The 19,026-nt window shown below is 40.9% G+C and overlaps 1 protein-coding gene across 2 annotated transcripts; it reads right to left on the reverse strand.

Annotated features, from left to right (window-relative positions):
* Positions 1 to 134: 134 nt before the first annotated feature.
* On the reverse strand, positions 135 to 14,881 carry COPB2 (COPI coat complex subunit beta 2). 2 transcript variants are annotated; one of them, XM_032119665.1, is made up of 22 exons: positions 14,775 to 14,881; positions 13,452 to 13,589; positions 13,113 to 13,199; positions 12,113 to 12,239; positions 10,959 to 11,107; positions 9,700 to 9,846; positions 8,547 to 8,646; positions 8,270 to 8,412; positions 7,849 to 8,048; positions 7,449 to 7,559; positions 7,095 to 7,183; positions 6,912 to 7,018; positions 6,488 to 6,631; positions 5,694 to 5,824; positions 5,186 to 5,393; positions 4,840 to 4,950; positions 3,812 to 4,026; positions 3,439 to 3,531; positions 3,179 to 3,359; positions 3,004 to 3,072; positions 1,278 to 1,370; positions 135 to 494 (listed from the first exon to the last, which is right to left on the reverse strand). In XM_032119665.1, the coding sequence occupies exons 1-22, from the start codon at positions 14,775 to 14,777 to the stop codon at positions 399 to 401; spliced, it is 2,742 nt and encodes a 913-aa protein (XP_031975556.1). In that variant the 5' UTR covers positions 14,778 to 14,881; the 3' UTR covers positions 135 to 398. The 2 variants fall into 2 exon arrangements, with proteins under 2 accessions (XP_031975556.1, XP_031975555.1); XM_032119664.1 differs by having other exon boundaries at positions 1,278 to 1,367; positions 14,775 to 14,857.
* Between the last annotated feature and the right edge of the window lie 4,145 nt (positions 14,882 to 19,026).

Genomic DNA, 19,026 nt, shown 5'->3' on the forward strand with positions numbered 1-19,026 from the left:
TGAGAAAAGTCAGGTTAAAGTACTAATGTTCAGCTACTATGCTCCTGTTTCACAGATCTGTAATATACACTATAGAATTCTTAACAATTATACTATTCTTAGCAAATATTACTAGTAAATGGAGAACTGAGGAGTAGAATGTTTAAAAGGATTTATTGACTTGCTTGATAAATGAAAACATTTTTTAGTATGTTCTGGAGTAGGCCTACATCTTGAATTTCAACATACTGGAAGCTGATTCTCTTTGTACAGTTTCTGGGTCTGTACTTCCTTCTACATGTATATGGTCCACTTGTGATATAAAAATCAAAATAACTTGGAGCACATAGTCCACAGAACTTCATTCCTCTGGGTTTTGACCAAACTGTTTCCCGATTTGGTCATCTAAAAAAAGATGTTCACTCATCTAAGATCTCTTCATCCAGATTGATATCTGTGGTATCAATATCCTCCAAATCCAAGTTATCTAAGTCATCTTCCAAGTCCAGCAGTGTCTAGGGAGAGAAAAGACTGGATGAAGGGGATATTGCTATGGTTACATGTTAGGCAGCTTATGGGATGAATGGCTCTGTGGGATGTATCTGCACACTCTGCAAACCCCAGCTAAGGCAGTTGTGTGGAACACAAGTGCTAAAAGAAGCTGGAGAGAGCAGCTGTTTGCTTGGTAAGGAAGCATCTTCCACCATTGCAGCTTTTTACCATGTTCTGAGCAGCTGTGTTTGAACTTCACCCTTGTAACCCCCCACACCTGCTGAACTGGTCTCTGTTACTGTGTATAGTGTCTGCGTACGGGGTGTGGATACAAAAATGCTGTTAGCAAGAAATTTTCCTGCTTCTTTCTAAACCCGTGAGATACTTTTCTCTCTCACGAAGATATTAGCAGAGTTCTATGAACTATGAACACCTGTGATCTTGCAAAGCCTTGTTTATGGTACAGCAGGAAAACATTCTGACAATGGATGTTTTAGGATTTTAGCCAATCACCCCAGAGGGGTGGCTGATCCTTTGTCCAATTAGACTGTGAAGAAAAGGTCTATAAAAAAGTTTGTAAAATAATTCAATCAATCAATCTTGCTGCACAATTCCTGCCTGCTGGATCTCTCTCCTCTCCTTCCTACAGCTGCAGGATACAGTAATAATGGGGCACGGTTCTGAACACTGTTCTGGGACTGTTGGAGTGATGTTTTCCAGTAGCTTTGTTAAATCACACTAATTAAAGTCTTTAAAGTAAAATTAATTGGGTGCTTATACTTCCCCTCATAAAACCATTTTGGTACCTTTTGATCTCTTGCTGGAAAGTTATCAGAATTCTGCACAACTGTCTTCATCACTTCTTGTTTAGGAGAGGGAACTGGTTCTTCAGCCTTCTTCTAAGGGCAAAGAAATTCCTTTAGTTTTTTTCAATTTAAATTCTTTCAACAAAACCAGGTAAACAACAGCAGACCTATAATGCCCCTTTCCCAGTGGTTCTCTTTCAGTTTCCCTCAGTTATTCTCGAGCCACATCTTCACTGTCACAAAGGATTCTAGTCCTCACTCCACTGGAGACTATTTCCCTCCCCAATTTATTTGAAGTAGTTGATGATGGGACTGATAAAATGAGAACAACCTTCAGAAAGTACCAGTACATTTCAAATACTGAAGTGCTGTCAGTGATTTTCAATGTCCTCAGCAGGAGAAATTCAGTTAGTTGAGACTGTGACAGCAAATTTTAGTAGTTGCTGGGCTTTAAAGTTCCATATCCTATAATGATTTAACACTTCATCTTCTCGCTTCACTGCTGCACAAGTTTTATATTAAGATAATTCATCAGTTAGTACTATTACTGAAGCAATGGTACTATTCAATTAACTGTATTTAATTATAGAATTAATCTGTCTCCTACAAAATGTCTCATATTCAGCTGTAAGAGACAGCTGGGGTTTAGGGCTTCTATACAATCATGAGCTGAATGCAAAGATACACTGAGGTGCTGTTCTCAGCTTCTAATGCAAGCTAGTTCTCATATGTTTCAGGTAGCCCTGACAATGTTACCATTTTTAACAAATGTGCAGACAAGTTTGATTTTGCTTTAATGTTATTTCCTTCGATACACAAGAGGCAAAGAGTCACTACAGAGGCTTAAAAGTAACCTAACTTTTCTGGTCTGTCAGAAGTGTTCAAAACTATGCTTCGTAGTGCATCTCCTATGAGGAAAAACAGACAATGGAGAGTTGTAGCTTTTCTGTTTCTCCCTCAGTTTCCAGCGCAGTTTTGGTTTTAGATGTTTATAGCCTCAAAGAGCTGTGCCAACATCACTGCCTTTATAAAGCCTTGCATTATGATTTTCATATACAAATGTAAAGTGTATTTGAGCAAAATTAGAGGTTGTCATCTTCTGTTAAGGCTCTGAAAAGCTTTAAGTGCTTGTTTCAATCTGTATGCTTATACCTTATACTTGTCCTATTTTCTGCATAATAATTGGACAACTGAGGTGGTAAAAAAAATGAGTTTGTTACTTCAGATATTGATTAGAACCTGTGTTCAAGTACCCGAGCAGGATTCCTGGTCAGTTAGTTATGGGGCAGTGTTATTCCATAACCACGCAGCACCCTAGCCAAGAACGCAAAGAATTTTTCATTGCTGTAATATGCAAGAGTTTCCATTTCCAGCTACTGAGCTTTTACAAAACCAGCTGCAGTCGAGGCAGTGATTGTAAACGCAATTGGAGTTATTTTTCTGTAAGATGAATTCAATGGTAAGACTCTACAATTACTCACACTACAAAGGGTGACCCAAGGTAAGGAAGCACAGAAATAATTTCACAGTCAAGAATCTGTTAGCAGGTACAGATGCAGATTAAGAAGAATCTGAGGCAAAAGAACATGAAACCAACTGCAGCACTTACAGTCAAGGTAATAAAAGCAACAATTTGTCCATTACTGGTGAAATATTCTCCAGAGTAGATGTTACTGTAAGATAGCAAAGTTCTCCCTTACATTCATCACTCAGTAGAAACACTGACCTGAGATGTCATTATTCCAGAAGGCTCAAATCCTTTTGCTTCTTCAAGTAAGTTTCTTTCTTCATTTGGCTAGAAGTCAAAAAACCCCATTTAAGTGTTGCACTGAGTTGCTTAGAGCTGATTTTACACAGCACCAATTGTTTTTCTTCTAGAGACAGTAAAACTTTCTACTTACAGTGACAAGGGGGTATTCCCTGGCTGGCCTCAAGTCAGCAAGACTTTGCTTGACATACTCTTCAGCAACAAAAGCTTCCTTTAATCCAGGGAAAAGATTTTCATATTCTGTAGGATCAGCAAGGGACTCAGCAGCTTTTTGATTGACTTTGGAGAGGTTCTCCCGCCAGAGTTTAACAACCCTGGAGATGCAAACCAGATTTGTTACAGACAGCTCATTCTGACAACATAATTCACGCTCTGCATATGCTTAGAAATTACCTTGAAACTTGGCTTGGCAAATACGTCCGTGCAAGAAAAGCGGCTTCAGGGAGACGCCCAGTTTTAATCAGGAGTTCCAAACATGAATCAAGCCTAAAAGATTTTAAAATGTGATTTTAACCAGTAAATCTAATAAAGACAAATTATTGTATTAGTTTAGCTGTTTATTCTATTACATTAACTTAAAGTGCTTTCATTTCAGATTTTAAATCTAGCAGTCATCATAAAATAGAATGAGCTTTTCTGAGAAGGACCAATGACCATCTTTCTCCATAGAGTTTAAATGCAGCTGTAGTTAACCACTAGAAGAACCTGAGGGCCTTGGCACTTGGGAAAGCAGAACAGAACAATCAGAATCTCGTTTGCTACTTACTTTCCCTGCAGGAAGTAGCTCATAAACGCCACATTATTCTTGCCATCTTTTTCTGCACCTTCGGCTAACTTGTTCACCATGTTGGCATTTCCTGAAGCTGTGGCCAGGAGCAGCAGTCCTCCATAGTCTTGTGCATGGTGCAGACACTCCTGGGCTAAGCCAAACTGGCATTTACTAATGGCAAGCTCTGCAAGTTGCTTCCACTTCTGTTCTGACTGATTGTACAAAAAGGGGAGAGGGAGGGAAAGAGAAAAGTAAACCACTCACATTTCTGAACAGCATGTAAAGGTTTTCAGAGTGCTCAGCAGGAAAATACAAATTTACTTGTGAAGGTGCTGTATCCCATGACTATACTTGTCTTCCCTTTGAGGTACTGTGACTACTGTAACTTCCCAGCATGACACAGTGACTGTTAAAAGAGATCCCTACACAGCTATAGTATTACATAAAATAAACAGCTCAGTAAACATGGAGGGGGGATGTAGGCATAACTTGGGAAATTTAACTATAACAATCTCTCAAAGCTCCCAAGTTAACTTTCAGAATGCTGAAAGGCATTTGTGTCTACAACTAAGTTAACATTCCTTATAAATGACTTCATTATTTTACAGCAGGAACAATGAGATCGATTCTCTGCATAATAATGATGGGACAAATCACTGTCTGTCAGTTTTTCTAGTGCAAGCAGTGTAAGTTTGCCAAGGCTGGAACAAAGGTCTGAAGGCTTCAGCCCTGTCTTTCCTCCTCTCACTGTTAAGTATTGGAGATAAAGGCTTGGTTCTCGGCTCAAGTTTTGTGTTCTCCAGGAGTTTGTAGTTTTCTGAGCAGACAACATTCTTTGTCCCCATCCCACAAGATTCCTTTGGATTACAGGCAGAACAACTTCATCAAAGGAGCTGGGAGGCATTTCAGCTGTGTTTAGAGAGTTGTAGTGCATCCCCATATACCACTGTCTTTTCTTACAGGGCCTCTCAGATTCATGCTCATACTCAGAATCCAGGATGAATCACCCAAATTTATATAATTACCTCTGCTTCCACTGCAAGCTGATAGGCTATTTTTAATTCTCCAAGTTGAAGAGCAAGTTCAAAACGATGCTCTGGATCTGTAGATACTGCAAGAGCTTGTTGTTTGAAGCCCTAAAATAAAAATCCGACAGTGAAGCTGGGACCTGTCAGGTCAAAATAATCCTAAATGCTAACCTAATCCTAAAACCACTCTGAACAGAAGGTTACAGTGTTCTCAAACAAATAGGGATAATTAACAAGAGTTAATGCTCACAGGTAATATGACTGAGTTTTGCTTAGCAAACTCAATTAAGAATGTGAATAAACTGATATATTTAGTTTGATAACTAAGAAGTAGTTTTCTTGCCTGTTTTTCAAGAAAATGTGCGACTCTGATTCTCTGTTCTTTTGGAATTGTGGGAAGAACTTTGTCAGCCATGCCGAAATCTCTTCTCATCACAGCAGTTTGATATTCAAGCACTGAGACCAGCAAAGAGTAACTGACAATGTTTAGCTCTTTATCGCCCAAATACAGTCTGTTGTCCTTAGGAATATACCCCAAGAGATACATTGTTCTGAAACAAAACAAAGAACACTCAGCTTCAATAGATCCACTACACAACAGTCTGTGAAAAAGATTCCAGTAGTTCTTATTGTAGCAAGAATACTCCCATAAAGTATTCTACTTTTACTGGATGTGCACTTTCACACAGCACTGTTCATCCCTCCACAACTGCACTGCTGCCTCAGAACATCCAACTTGTTCCTACCTATCATGCTAAAGCAAGGCACAGCAAGCAGCTGACAGGGTTAACCTTGAACTCCCTTCTCTGAGAGAATCTTTTAACACTTCAACTGTGGAAGCAACAGCTCACCTGTCTAAGTGGGCAATGGTGACAATCTCTCCTCCAACATAGTAGTTGAGTCTGTTCACAGAACTGGTGTAAATAAAGCAGTCACCAACCCACAAGCCTGTTTTCACAATCTCCTGAATCTCACCAAGAACCTGCAAAGCAAATTTTGGTTAATTAGATACATAAAAAGATACTTCTAGGTAACAGAAAGACTATTACAATTTAAAATTTAATTCCATATTCTATAATAAGTAAATAGTTGGGCGAGTTGCAAATATAAGTTTAGATATAGATTAGAAGTACATAAATGATCATTTAGTTTTACATAACTGCTAACCTAATTCTTAACTAAGCCAATTATAAATCTAGGAAACAAGCACCAAACTAAGCATTAAGCAAGACAATCAAAGATAACTTTTTCCTTCTGAAATTTTGATTTCTGACATTTCACAGCATGAGGTTTTCTCACTTCTCAAACTTGAATAACATTTCAAAACTTGAAAATTGTAGGAAAAAAATTAAGCTATGACCCAAAAGTGTGTTTTAAAAACAATCTCTGTAACACTCTGACAGTAGTGAACAGATGAAGAGAAATGCAGGCATCAAGGTCTATTATTATTCTGGGATTCAGACAGGGATACACTCCCCAGGAATTCCAAGAAAATGATTAAGTGTTCCTCAGGCAGACGAACAATGTGTGATACTAAATGGTCTGGAAACTAAAATTTAAATTGGACTATGTTAAGGACTAAGTTTGCTGCACTCTCTTGCTTCTACCATCTCTAATCTTACTCCGCTTTTTGAATAGAAGGTACCTCAAAGGCATCTTCAATTCCATCTTCAGTGACACCTTCATGTGTTTCTTGGGCTGCTGCAACTTTTTCTGACAGGTATTTGAGAATGAAGAAGGACTCTTCTGTAGCAATGCACACAAGCTCACCCGAGTCAGACCAGAAAATCTGTATCATCAGAATCAACAGTGGCACAGTGTTAGACACCCCAGGCTAAGAAGGATGATGTGGACATTAAGGGTAAAACAACCTAACTCTAGAAGCTTAGGACTGAGAAGCCAACAAATACAGGAATTTTTTTTCTCTTTCTGCTACATGACTGAGATAAACTTAAGTTATTACTTTATTATTGACAGCTTGGCTTCATGCAAGACAATCAGTTTATTAAAAAAATATAAATCAGTAAACACAGACAGGTAAATAACTTCAGTTCCACGTAGAAACTTACATGTTTGGGCTGGATTTCAATTCTGCGAATCAGTTCTGTGTTCTCCCAATCATAGAAAGCCAAGCCATTAACAGATCTGACTCCCAACAGAAAGCCACCATAGATGCCTGCAAGAAAATAAAGGTGGAAGAGATCCTCACTGTGCAAAAACCACACCAATATATCTATTTCTAAAGTACTTACCTTCTGCTCCAAAATCAGGTTTGAATGACTTCTTCTCTTTGAAATTTTTAAATATCTTTACAACACTGTTGCTCTCCCTGATTGCATATCTAAATAAAGATTAAATTGGAGAAAAACCAAAACAATTATTCAGTTTCTAAAGTAGTAAATGACTAAATCATAAGCTGCTACAAAACAACTGCATTTCAGTTATCTTCTAAAACTAGCAGAGTGCTAAAAATTCAAACTTTTAAAGCAGGACAATTAATTATTAGAAGTTCATTTTACATGCATCTTTTGGTCTTCATGGCCTGAAAACTAAACTAAAGTAACAGCAGTAAATGTAATACAAAGGAAAAAATGTGCAAGACTTACTCTGAAGAGTCATGTGCCCACACAAACTCCTGTGCAGAACCAAAGCTCTTGTTCCTCAGAGCCATGGCTGTGTAGATGATGTATTCACCATCACCACACACCACAACGAACCTGGGGCAGGAGAAAGAGGCATTTGTCAGTTTTCTCTGTTCAGTTCGATAGGCAGGAGCAAGAAGGCAAATTATCTGTAAAGGTAAAGGCTCCCATGGCCAATGTAATCACTGCAAACAGAGCATAAGCTTTATATACTCCTAAAACATCATGGAACTGGATTTCCTTCCTGCATCGTGTTCCCTCTGCTCTCCACTGAGCAGCTCTTGTACCTTGTATCCCTTTTAGTTTAGCCTGTTAACAAAAGCCCCCCAGCCAATTCAAGAGAAGTGATAAAAGAATGTATTACCGTCCATTAGGGTTGTGCTGAATTGTCTGAGGATAGATTTCACAGCTGCCCATATCCTTCACAGCCAGTGGCAACCTCTCTCCATCTTTGATTTCAGCATCTCCCATAGCTTTCAAGTTAGCCTGTTGGACTTCGGAATGTTTAGCCCAAATAATTTTTCCATTTGCATCCATGGACATGGCAGGTTCTTCACGACCAAGCTAGAAAGTAAATAAGAAGTTAGGCTATGAAAAAAATACATTGATGGTTTTCTTTTCAGTTGAAAATATCAAGTGAAATAGTCAGTCTCTATAAAAAAAATGCCAATTAAAACGCCAGTATTTCAGTATTCTACACATTATCCCAGAATGAGAAATCAGTTGTTCTGCACATAGAAGACAGTGATGAATCACAATTTCTCATTTCAAACCATTAATTGTACCTTAACAATAATGCTGCCTTCATCATATCCCAAAGCTACGTTATTGGAGCCTCTCAAGCTGGCCACACACCACACCCTCTCCATGCCATAGTTCAGGGTGCTCTCCAGGCGGTAAGTGCTGGAGTGCCAAATGCGCACCGTTCCTAGGGAAAAACAAAGGGATGGATCCTTTAATCTCTCCTCAGTGTGAGGGCAGCAGGTTTGCAGCCACACCACAGGAAGAGTTCTCCCCTAAGTTCTTTTCCTGTCCTTTATACATCAGAAAACACAAAATTACCGTCTTCGGAGCCAGTGATGATGATGGGCAGCTCTGGATGGAAGCTGACGCATGACACATTCTGAGCATGTCCTTCCAGTGTTTGGACACAGGTTTTATTCTGAAAGAAAGAGAGAACACAGTGCTACATTTTAACCTTTATTTCTTAAAACAAATCTCCCCCAAATCCAAAATGTATCTGAAAACTCTCTAGATTTCTTACATTTCCAAGGCGTTCAAACAACAGCACTAAGCTATTGAAAACTGTGATTGTATTCAGTTGTACCTCCTGCCCAGAAGAAAATATTTATTTCTCTTGACAGAGGCCTTTTCCTCTATTTTCAGATATGTTAATGCCTAGAAAATATGCTTTCTCAGAGCTGCATAGCACAACTGATTAAAGCAAGATAGCAAGCTGAATTCACTGCAAAAAAAATCGTAACAAAGCATTGCATTGCAGGTGAAAACACATCTAATTTAGGTCTTTGGTAAGAATGTTCATTCACAAAGTTATGAAAGAGAGGTTTACTCTGCTTGAGATAACTAGGATTGGAGCATGTATCTGGAGTCTCCAGCTGTACATGGTGGCAAAATTTCAAGCACTGTTGTGTATTATTCATTACTGCAGTGAATGCTTAAATTAACAATGCCAGCTTTAACTTCTGGGCTTGCATTTACTCTGAGGCAGTTAAGTTTTAGCAACCAGAAAGTACCACCTAACAACTTTTGTCTTGCCCTTCTGGCCATTCAGATACTTATACACAGGAGGAACTTTTGAGTTCTAGGGTCCAGCAACAGAATTGAACCCCTGGATTAGATCTCTCTTTCCTGTAGAGCATTCAAACAGGGCACCTCATGACTCCTGCCAAGGAGAAGCACACCACATGTGTGTGCATGCAACACATGAGACTGTGCCAATGTGCACAGGATGAAAAAGGAGGGGGGGACGCAATAAAGAATGAAAAAAAGAAAAAAGAGAAGTGGAAGGATGGAAAGAGTTGATACAGGAGCAATATTTACACTTGAACACAGAAGAGGAACAGCTTAATCCACAAACATGAAGCCTAAAAGGGAGGGATCAATTTTGTCACAAGGAAAAAGTCTAATGCTAACAACAGAAACTTGATACCAAATGCGGCAGCCTGCAAAGGCTCCTGAGGAGTTGAGCACTCACCTGGTAGTCCCAGATCTTCACCAGCCGGTCATCTGCCCCAGAAATGAGGTATGGCTTGTCCCCACCACTGTAATAGTCAATGCAGTTGACTCCTTTCTCGTGGCCTTCCAAGGTGAAGTTGGGAGATGATGATCCGAGCTGCCACACCTTGCCAGAAAAGACCCAACAAAACACAACCATGTGTACTTAGTGACCCTTCGTGTTCAGGTCACCCTTGGCAAACACGGCAGGTATCCAGAGGTACTTTACAAGTCCAAAGAGAAATAATACAGAATTCCAAAGACACAGTTGTCACCTCAACAACTGCTCAATCAACTACCAGTCCCTCCCCCAATAAACACAAATAACACGCTGAATTGCCCATGTTCTGCTCATACCTCTAAACAATGAAATTGGTTTCTTTAAACTTTTTTTTAAGGACATGAAACCATATAAAGCACTGCTTTTAAGAAGTAGTATATGTTTATAAAATTAACTAGTAACTAATTATTATCATACATGAGTTTCATCCAAATGTCTTGAATTTTAATTTTTCCAGTTACGTTAAAGAATATAAAATCTCATGTTAAATGAAGATACAAAATGAACCAAGTCAAGTGTAGCTATACTACTGTTTTCTCATCATTGTTTATCACATCAAATAAACACCTCAACATCTGTGGACATGTGAAATCAGTGGTGGCTTTGTACAGCCAATATACTGATAATGAACAGGAAATGTGAGGAAGTGTCACTGCTCAGTGGCTGCAAACCTGTAGTCACAGATATTTAGTTATAGCTGCACAGCAAATGAGACTCATCAGGGTCTGCCATGAGAAGGCTGAAGGCATCTTTGGAAACAATTCAATGCATTGGCTAAGGACATGATAGTAATGGGAGAGACACCTTTACCAGGGTTTAGTTTTTTCTTTTAATGCACAGTTAAAGTCTTTATTCACTATATAGTTTCAATATGCCCAAACCACTCACTGACAGTATAACCATTACTCCTCTCCAATATTTCTGTGTAGTCCAAATGGAGATATAGCACTTAAAAGAGTTTTAAGAACTACTTTTCAGTGATTAGAGGCAACAGGTAAACTGATAAATTTACTGAATTACTAAGCAGGTGCCTGGACCAATGTCCAGGTCTTTGTTCAGTCAAAATTCTATTACTGCATCTGCTTTTAAGAATACTGACCCATCATCCATACAGGATTATTGGTTTGTGTACGCTGATACCACTTAATGACTAAAAAACCCAAATATAGTTTCTCTACCTTAATTGTCCTATCCAAAGAGGCACTGGCAAACTGATTGTTGTCTTTTGGGTTTATGACAATCTGCATGACGTAATGGGTGTGTCCTTCAAAGACCTGAGAACAAGACCATTTTTTATCCCAGTCCCAGAGTTTAATCAGCATGTCATCTGAAAAAAACCACAAACAACAAACAACCAAGCTTGAGTGAGTGATAGCTACCTTCTTAAACTGCATAATTCTCCATCACTTCATGTTAAAGGCTGGAATAATCTGCTAATAATCTATTTTCATCTGTAGGACTACCAGTCCTGGCAGAAGGACTACAGGGAGTAAGAGTTTCTCAAAAAGGTTGTCCAGTACTGGTGATAAAACTAAAAAGAAATACCTCTGTCTTTAAAAAGGAGGTTAAGAATCAAGGTATTGAATTGTTAATCTTAAAATAGTGGGCAGACATTAAGCAATTGGCCCTTTGCTTTGTTCTGCAGCACCTGCTCTGGGGAGTGCTAAGGATGAAGCAGAGACAGCGAATCTGGGTCCTTAAGTACCTTCAACAGCAAAACACAGAAATACACAGTGCCTGTGACTCACAGAGCTCTCTGCAGTCCTGCAGAGACTACATTAGTGTAAGGTTTCCAGGAAGGAAAAGGACTCAGCAGCACAATCTAAGTGTTCTTGGGCAAGGTCTGATGGGACACTGGGGTCCTCCTCAGTAACACAGATCACCTCAAAGAACAGAGAATTCAGTGGTATTTTGGGAAAAAAAGATGAAAGTTATCTGTTGCTTTCAAGTCAGATTCCCAGCTAAAAACTTACTCCAAACTACTATGAAATCTTTTAAAAAACACAACTTGAGCTGTTATTAGAGAGTTTGCCACACTGATTAGCACATATATGAATGCTTCTTCTGGCAGATATTAAGAGAGAAGGCTCTTTGCTCTTCTCTGACAAGAACATAAGCCATCATATTTTAAATTGTAAGTGCAGTTGATATTCCACTAAAGAAACATGAATGCATCTAGCAAAGAAACAACAAAATGACAACTGTCACACTGGCTACTTGCTCAAGGAATCCTGAGTCTTCCCAAGAAGACTTGCAATCCTTCACTGCACAGAAAACAGGAGCCTGAAAATAGCTGGTTATTGAACATGAAAATATCCCAAAGGACTCTCACCACTGCTTGTCAGGATGAAGGGCTGTGTGGGGTGCACAGCAATGCACCGGATGTAGTCGGAATGGGCTTCAAACATGTGAACTCTTTCCAGGGTGTTGTAATTAAAAACTCTGATCTGCATGTCATCCTAGGAAAGGGAAGAAAAGCCACATGAAAGTAAGTCTCTTGTGCAGTGCACCTTCTACGCAATGCAGGGGAGGTAGGTAAAAACATTCCACCATTGAAGACAACAAAAAGTTTAAAAATTTTTGTTTGCTAATGATACAAACTATACTTGGATTCAGGCGGCTATAAATTACACATTGCTGTTCCAAGTCATTTATGAAATGGAAAAAACTTCAACCAAACTTTCGTTTCACAAGTAACTCGGTCATGGCAGCATAAGATAACAAAATGAAATGTCTACTCTGTGTACAGGGCAGAAGATTAGGAAATGAAAGTTGAGACAAAAGTATTTCAGCATTACCTTAATTTAGCCAAAAAATATTCACTCCATAAAGAAAAATGTGTTACCAAGACTAGAATACAACTATTCCTCCCAAGGTAGATTCACTGACTAAAAGCAGAGATTTTTTTCTACAAGTGAGCAAAATGAAAAAATTTATTTTTAATATATCCAAGAAGAAAAGTAGAAAGCAATTTCTAATTCATCTTATCTAGGATTGTCAATAGTTTCATTTTAGTTAAATTAGCACCAACAATATTGAGTCAGAACTGTGTGCTGAGTATGTTCCAGTTAGCAGGAAAAGCTGAACTACATCTACCCGGCATTACCTGCAGAGTTAGTCACCTTAGCAGCTTGCTCTCTTTTGAAATGAAAAGTTTAAGCTTCTAAGTTTCCTTAAAGGAGAAAATTTCTGGGAAACTGTAGTGAAGTATTCCCTTCTCCTCCACAAATTCATATCAGGTCAGATTATTACGGGGTGCACAAAGTAACAGCACGACAATAAATTAGAGAAAGCGCAGCTGCATAAGAAACCACAAGTGGAGAACAGCTTACAGCTCCAGTGACAACCCAGTTCTTCCTCGCCACGAATTTGGCAGCTCTCACGGGCAGGTCACACACTTCAAAATTCTTCACCAGAGTCTAAAAATAAAAATAGTTAAGTTTATAGCACTGGAGAAAATACCAATTTTGAAATCAGCTCTGTATACTTTCTTAACAGTGTCCAATATGTCACTTGTCTACTGATACAGTGACTTTTGTACTCAGACAGAGGAGAGCACAGTCAGTTAGTGGGAGTGATTGAAGATTCTTGTATAAATTCAATTTTTCAACACCAGATACACATCTGTCAGTTCTGAATATTTCATAATAAGGGACAACTAACGCCATCACCTGTGTTTCATGGTTCCAAACACAAACACTGCCATTGTAAAGGCTGGCCAGCATCCATGGCTCCGTGGGATGCAGGTCCACGCTCTTCACCCGGTCAGACCGGGCTGTCAGCTTCCGCTTGATATCGAGTCGGAGAGGCTGGGGGGGAAAGAATTGGGAATACCAGGTTTTTTAACAGGAAACTGGCACAGAACAGGGAAAAGGAGAGCTGAAGTTTACTCTTAGAATAAAAAGAGCCAATCCTGCTTTTCAGGCAGACAGAAGGTTACTACTCTTTCCTACGCAGCTGCGTATTTATTTTTGTAGGAAGCATCACATCCCCACCAATGGCTATGGGTCTGTTTAATTTAATTCTGCGAAATTCAGAATTTCTTCATACTGTAAAAAGTATCTCCAGTAGAGTCAAAAAAAAAAAAAAAAGATGCACTGCACATCTTCCTGGTGTCCCCGAACTATGAAAGCAAAGCAAAGAGAACTTGCTCCTAACATAAATGTTAGAAAATTAATCTTCCTGCTACTTCGCCTGACAAATCAGGAAGGAAAGTCAGTTATGACAATAGAGCACAACAACATTTGCCCATTATAAATTTGCTTGCATTCGCAATTCCCAAATTACATTCTAGAATGGAACACTATGTTGTAGAAACTGAGAGGAGGGAAAATTTAAGTCTTTCCCTTACAAAAAAGGCTCTGACCTTCCACTTTCATCATTGGTAATGTAAAGCCAGAGTATTTAAAAGGCAAGGTGATTTTCTAAAATATTCGAGGCATTACAGATTCATTTAGACAGTCATTTGAGATCACTTAACGCTGCTTTTATCTCAGAGAACTTAGTGGATAATAGCTGATCAAAGAACACTGCATGTATTAATAAAACCTGCACTTACATATGTTAGACATTGCCAGGAGATAAAGCCACCTAGTTATCATGTAGTGCCTGTATTACAGACATGACATCTGACGGTAGAGATCAATCTGGGGTTCATTCTCCTGCTACAAACATTGGGAAGGCAAGCACAACTACACTTGATTCTTTGCTTATCCTTGGAACTGCTGGGATCTGCGGCTCCCAAGGGCCGGGAACGGCCGATCCGAGGGCTGAGTGCGACACGCACTCCGAACTCCGGCACAACTGCTCGGTCGGTCTGAGGAGCACCCCGCGGGCAGCACTGCGCTGCCGCTCCGGCCCCGGCCCCCTCCTGCCCCTCGGCTCCGCCGATCGCGGGGCTGCGCTGCCTCGCTGGGGCCGGGGTGGGACGGTCACCCTCCCGCAGCGGGGGCGAGGGCACCCCCCGGACACCGTCCGTCGCTGCCCGCGCTCACCATGGCCCCGCTGCGCCGCTCCGGTGCCGCCGCCCGGGCAGGATCCGACCTCCGACGTGGAGCTTCCGGGCCCGCCGCTCTCGCGACAGCGCCGCCGGGGCGTCCCGGCGTCTCGCGAGAACGAGGCGCCCCAGTGGGATGCCGGGATATGTAGTCGGCTGCGGCGGGCCGCGCGGCGCGGGGCAGGTTGGGAGTTGTAGCTCCGCGCGCTGCCTCAGGAGCGGAGGGGGGCGCTGGGAGCTACGGAATCACAGACTTGGAAGGGAGCCGCGAGGATCCTCGAACCCAGCTCCTGACCCTGCAGGCGACACCCCGTGGAGGGTCACACCATGTGTCTGAGAGCGTTTTCCAAACAATTCTTGAATTCTGTCAGGCTTGGTGCTGTGACCACTGCCCTGGGGAGCCTGTTCAGTGCCCAACCTCTGTGTGAACAACTTCTTCCTGATATCCAGTCTCAGCCTCCCCTAACCCAGCTCTCTGTCGTTGCCTCGGGTCCTGTAACTGGTCACCACAGAGCAGAGATCGGTACCGGCCCCTCCGCTTCCCCTCATGAGGATGCTGTAGATTGCTGTGAGGTCTCCCCTCAGCCTCCTCCGGGCGAAACAGACCAAGTGTCCTAACCCACTCATACGGCTTCCCCTCCCTCACCATCCTCGTGGCCCTCCTTTGGACACTCTCAAGTAGCTGAATGTCTTTTTTATGTTGTGGTGCCCAAAACTGTGTCCCCGCAGTGTCCCCTCAGAGTCCCTTGTGCAGTCCCCCCGTGTGACCTTGGACTTCTCAGTCAGAGGATGGTGGTGAAGAGCTCCCGGGCAGTGCCCAGGTGTGACTGGTCCCGTCCCCCTCAGTGCAGTCTCAGTGTGCACCATGGTGACACTGGGTGAGGGGATAAGTCCTTGGTGACAGTGCTATGGAGTGACCCTGGCAAGGAGCCCAGCATGCCCATCTGTCTCAAAGACAAAGACATGAGCCTAGTCAATCCTGCAGACCTTGAGACAGGCAATGTGACACATTTCTTAATCATTTTGCTGGCTAAAGTTGCTGCAACTCCAAAGAGCGTCTAATAGAAACATGGGGAATATGAGGGTTTGGGAAGCACCAGAGCACAAGGAACCACTGTTGGGGGAATTTGTCCTATCCCTGCTGCCAGATTGAAGTTCCATCTCTAAAAATTGCATCTCCCACATTTTGTTGTATAAAGGAGAGGAATGACGGAATGACACAGATGATATTTATATTCGTTGGGATTCAGTTAAAGAAAATTCTCCTTTTGATACAAGTGTTCAGCTGGGGATTAGGAACCCTGTGTCTTGTATCCCACAACACTGCAAGAAGGATTACACTGGCCTGGAGTGTTTGCAGTCTGAAGGACATAAACAAAAGGGAGAGAGACAGAACAGTTACTGCAATTCTTGTCACTTTCACTCCAAGGGAGAAAAGACAGATAATTAAAACTTAAAAAAACCGCTACAAGTCTGATGAAAAGTGAGAAGATAAATGCCTGAAGCAAGAAAAGGGGCGCAATATTGTCAACTGCTATGGGTGAGTTTAGACTTTCAGCTTTCTTCAAGTCTTGCTTTCCACTTTGAATTCATGACAGTGATGATTCTACAATGTAATGAATAATACTTAAAATGTTTGAGTACAGAATTTGAGGATGCAGAATCTGGATAACCTTGCCTAAAAGGAATGATTTGAGTAAAATTTATGAATTTTGAGTGTAGTGCATGACTTTTAGATGACTGAGGTGGAATACTGAAAGAAGAGATGTAGAGGAAAGTGACCATAATAGAGAATGTAGGTGGGGGGGATATACGGCACACACGGTATGTTTTTCCTTGAAAAAGTCAATGAAGTCCTGTCCAGAGAGAGATGAGACTATTACAGGGCAATTAAAGATGATCAGCAAGGTAAGGGAAAGATGAAGGTGTAGAGCGTGTTAGTCAAGAAAATAACAGCAGAGAAAGGAAGAAATTATTTTGCTGTTAGCTTCTCCTGGGAAGTTGTAATAATAGAAAAGCTGAGGGGGAGAGAAAAAGCACAGGGTATATGCCAAGACTGACCTTATAGTAGGAAAGAAGAAATGAAAAAAAGCCATTAAATTCAAAATAAGAAATATCCCTCACAGCTGTTACAGGCAAGTTTACCAGTTGGGTACCAGTTTTGAGTCAAAACTGTGATCCATTGTGGAAATTAAATATGTACACAGAGAAAATATATTATGTATTTGTTTGCCTTTCACATTCTTTCCTGTGTACCCTTTACTGGCCACTGTTTCACCAGGGGCTGTATACAAAACAGCTGGAGCCGTGGGATGTCTCTAAAAAGTCTTTTAGTACAGAGATTACATGAGAGCAAAATCTCTGCTTCAGGTTCTTTTGTGTGACTCGACAGCTATTCTTATGCTTGTTTACTGAAAGATATTATTCAGGTAAAAAAACCCTAACACAGTGTTTTATTCCAGAACAGTGAAACAGAGGTGACTTTGTTCCTTGTGGGCGTTGCCCTGAAGTTCCTCAGTGCTGCCCCTTTCTTACCTCTCCCTGCTTGGCTCTGCAGTAGCACTTGCTGCAGCTTCCCTGGAGCAGCACACTGTGCTGGGCATTTGGCTTTTTCCTCCCGGGCCTGAAAGAAATCTGGCATTTTCTTTACTTTGGAGGAAGGGCACAAACCTGAGTTTGCCTGTCTGCTGTAGCTACTTGATATCTTTAAGACCACAGACAGGGAAAGGGGAGAGAAGAAAATGATGTAGGGAAATGATGTGAGATGGCAGATAAGAAGAGTGCAACTACAGGCCTGGCTTCCTTCAAAAACCAGAATAAAGCTGTACAGAATATTTACAATGCAGTGTGAAGGGCCATTCCACAACCGCCTTCTTGTTAGGAGCACAACCAGCATTTCTGTAAAGTGTGGATATAGGTGTGTATACAAGTGTATAATAAAGGAACTGGTAATAGGGTGTTGCAGGACACATTTCCTGTAGGTGCAAAGCTACTTTTAAATCTCTTGAAAGTTCTCAATGCAAAGCACTAAAAAGGACCTTTTCATTACCCAAATAATTGTCTCTCAGGAGAGCCAATCCACTCAACCTTACATTTCTGAGATTTTGGCTTAGATTCTTTTGGCTATAAAATTATTGGCAGGTTTTGCATTCGTTTGGCAATAAAAAGTTTTTTTGGAAGTAAGATATAGCATTATAAGATTAAAAAAAAAAGTACAATATCATTATTTCAGATAAAAATATTAAAGCAATTTGGGATACCGATCACAAGCATCTATAGTTTATCCTTAGTGTACCAAATGAATTTTAACTGGTGTTTTAACAATAAAATACCAGTCCACTTTCTTTTTTTCTCAAGTAAAGACTAGAGATCTGGAAATAAGAGCCATATCTATGTGGCTCATCCCATATGTGTGAAAATTCATATCCAGCTATGGAATGCTGTCATTACCTGGTGTAATAAATATAATGTGTGCTGCTGCTTGCTGCAGTAGGCAGCTCAGTTCTGGGGTCCAATGTTTCTTTGCCTTGATTGATCTACCCAGGATGCAAATTCTTTCTCCAGACTTCAGCCACTGCTGATTTTCCTCACAAGTGGCACCTCCTGGGATTGCTGCATTTCACTTTGGGGCTCAGCTCCCCAGTGCCTCGGGGCTTGACTAACTGAGCTGGTATTGAGGGCTTACTAATTCCCTAAGTGGTTTGTGAGCTACCTTGTGACCTCAAGTACTGTATTATTCTCATAAGGTCCTTTCTTTTATAAGAAAAAGAGACACTTACATCTTTAGGTCAGCTCTACAGTATTGTGAAGTGCTTATTTCATATGTGAAATTAATGTGCTGTGCTGCTGATTGCCAGGAGTTAATACTTGCAGTGCAGTGAACTGAAGCAAAACTCATTGCAGCCTTAACTTGGAAGATAGTAAAGATTGATGGAACATGGTGGGTTTAAAGGAAAGGTGTTATTAACATGTAGGTGGCAGAGCTGTGAGACAAACCCCACTGTAAATCTGAATTAAAGCCTCCCTTGTTACGATGGCATTTCACTTTGTGGTAGCTCAGGGACACAGCAGTGTTGCGGAATGCACTTTGTCTCTTTTAGTCTGAGATGCCCAGCCTCTCTCTTACTCTCCTGGAAACATCCTAGCCTTGGATACAATCCTGACTCATGTACCAAGCATTAAACAGACTAGGATAATGAGGAAGAATTAAAATGCTGGTAAAGAAATAACAACTGTCAAAATTCTAGAGT

The sequence above is a fragment of the Corvus moneduloides genome, chromosome 10 (assembly GCF_009650955.1).
Source record: "Corvus moneduloides isolate bCorMon1 chromosome 10, bCorMon1.pri, whole genome shotgun sequence".
NCBI classification, from domain to species: domain Eukaryota; kingdom Metazoa; phylum Chordata; class Aves; order Passeriformes; family Corvidae; genus Corvus; species Corvus moneduloides.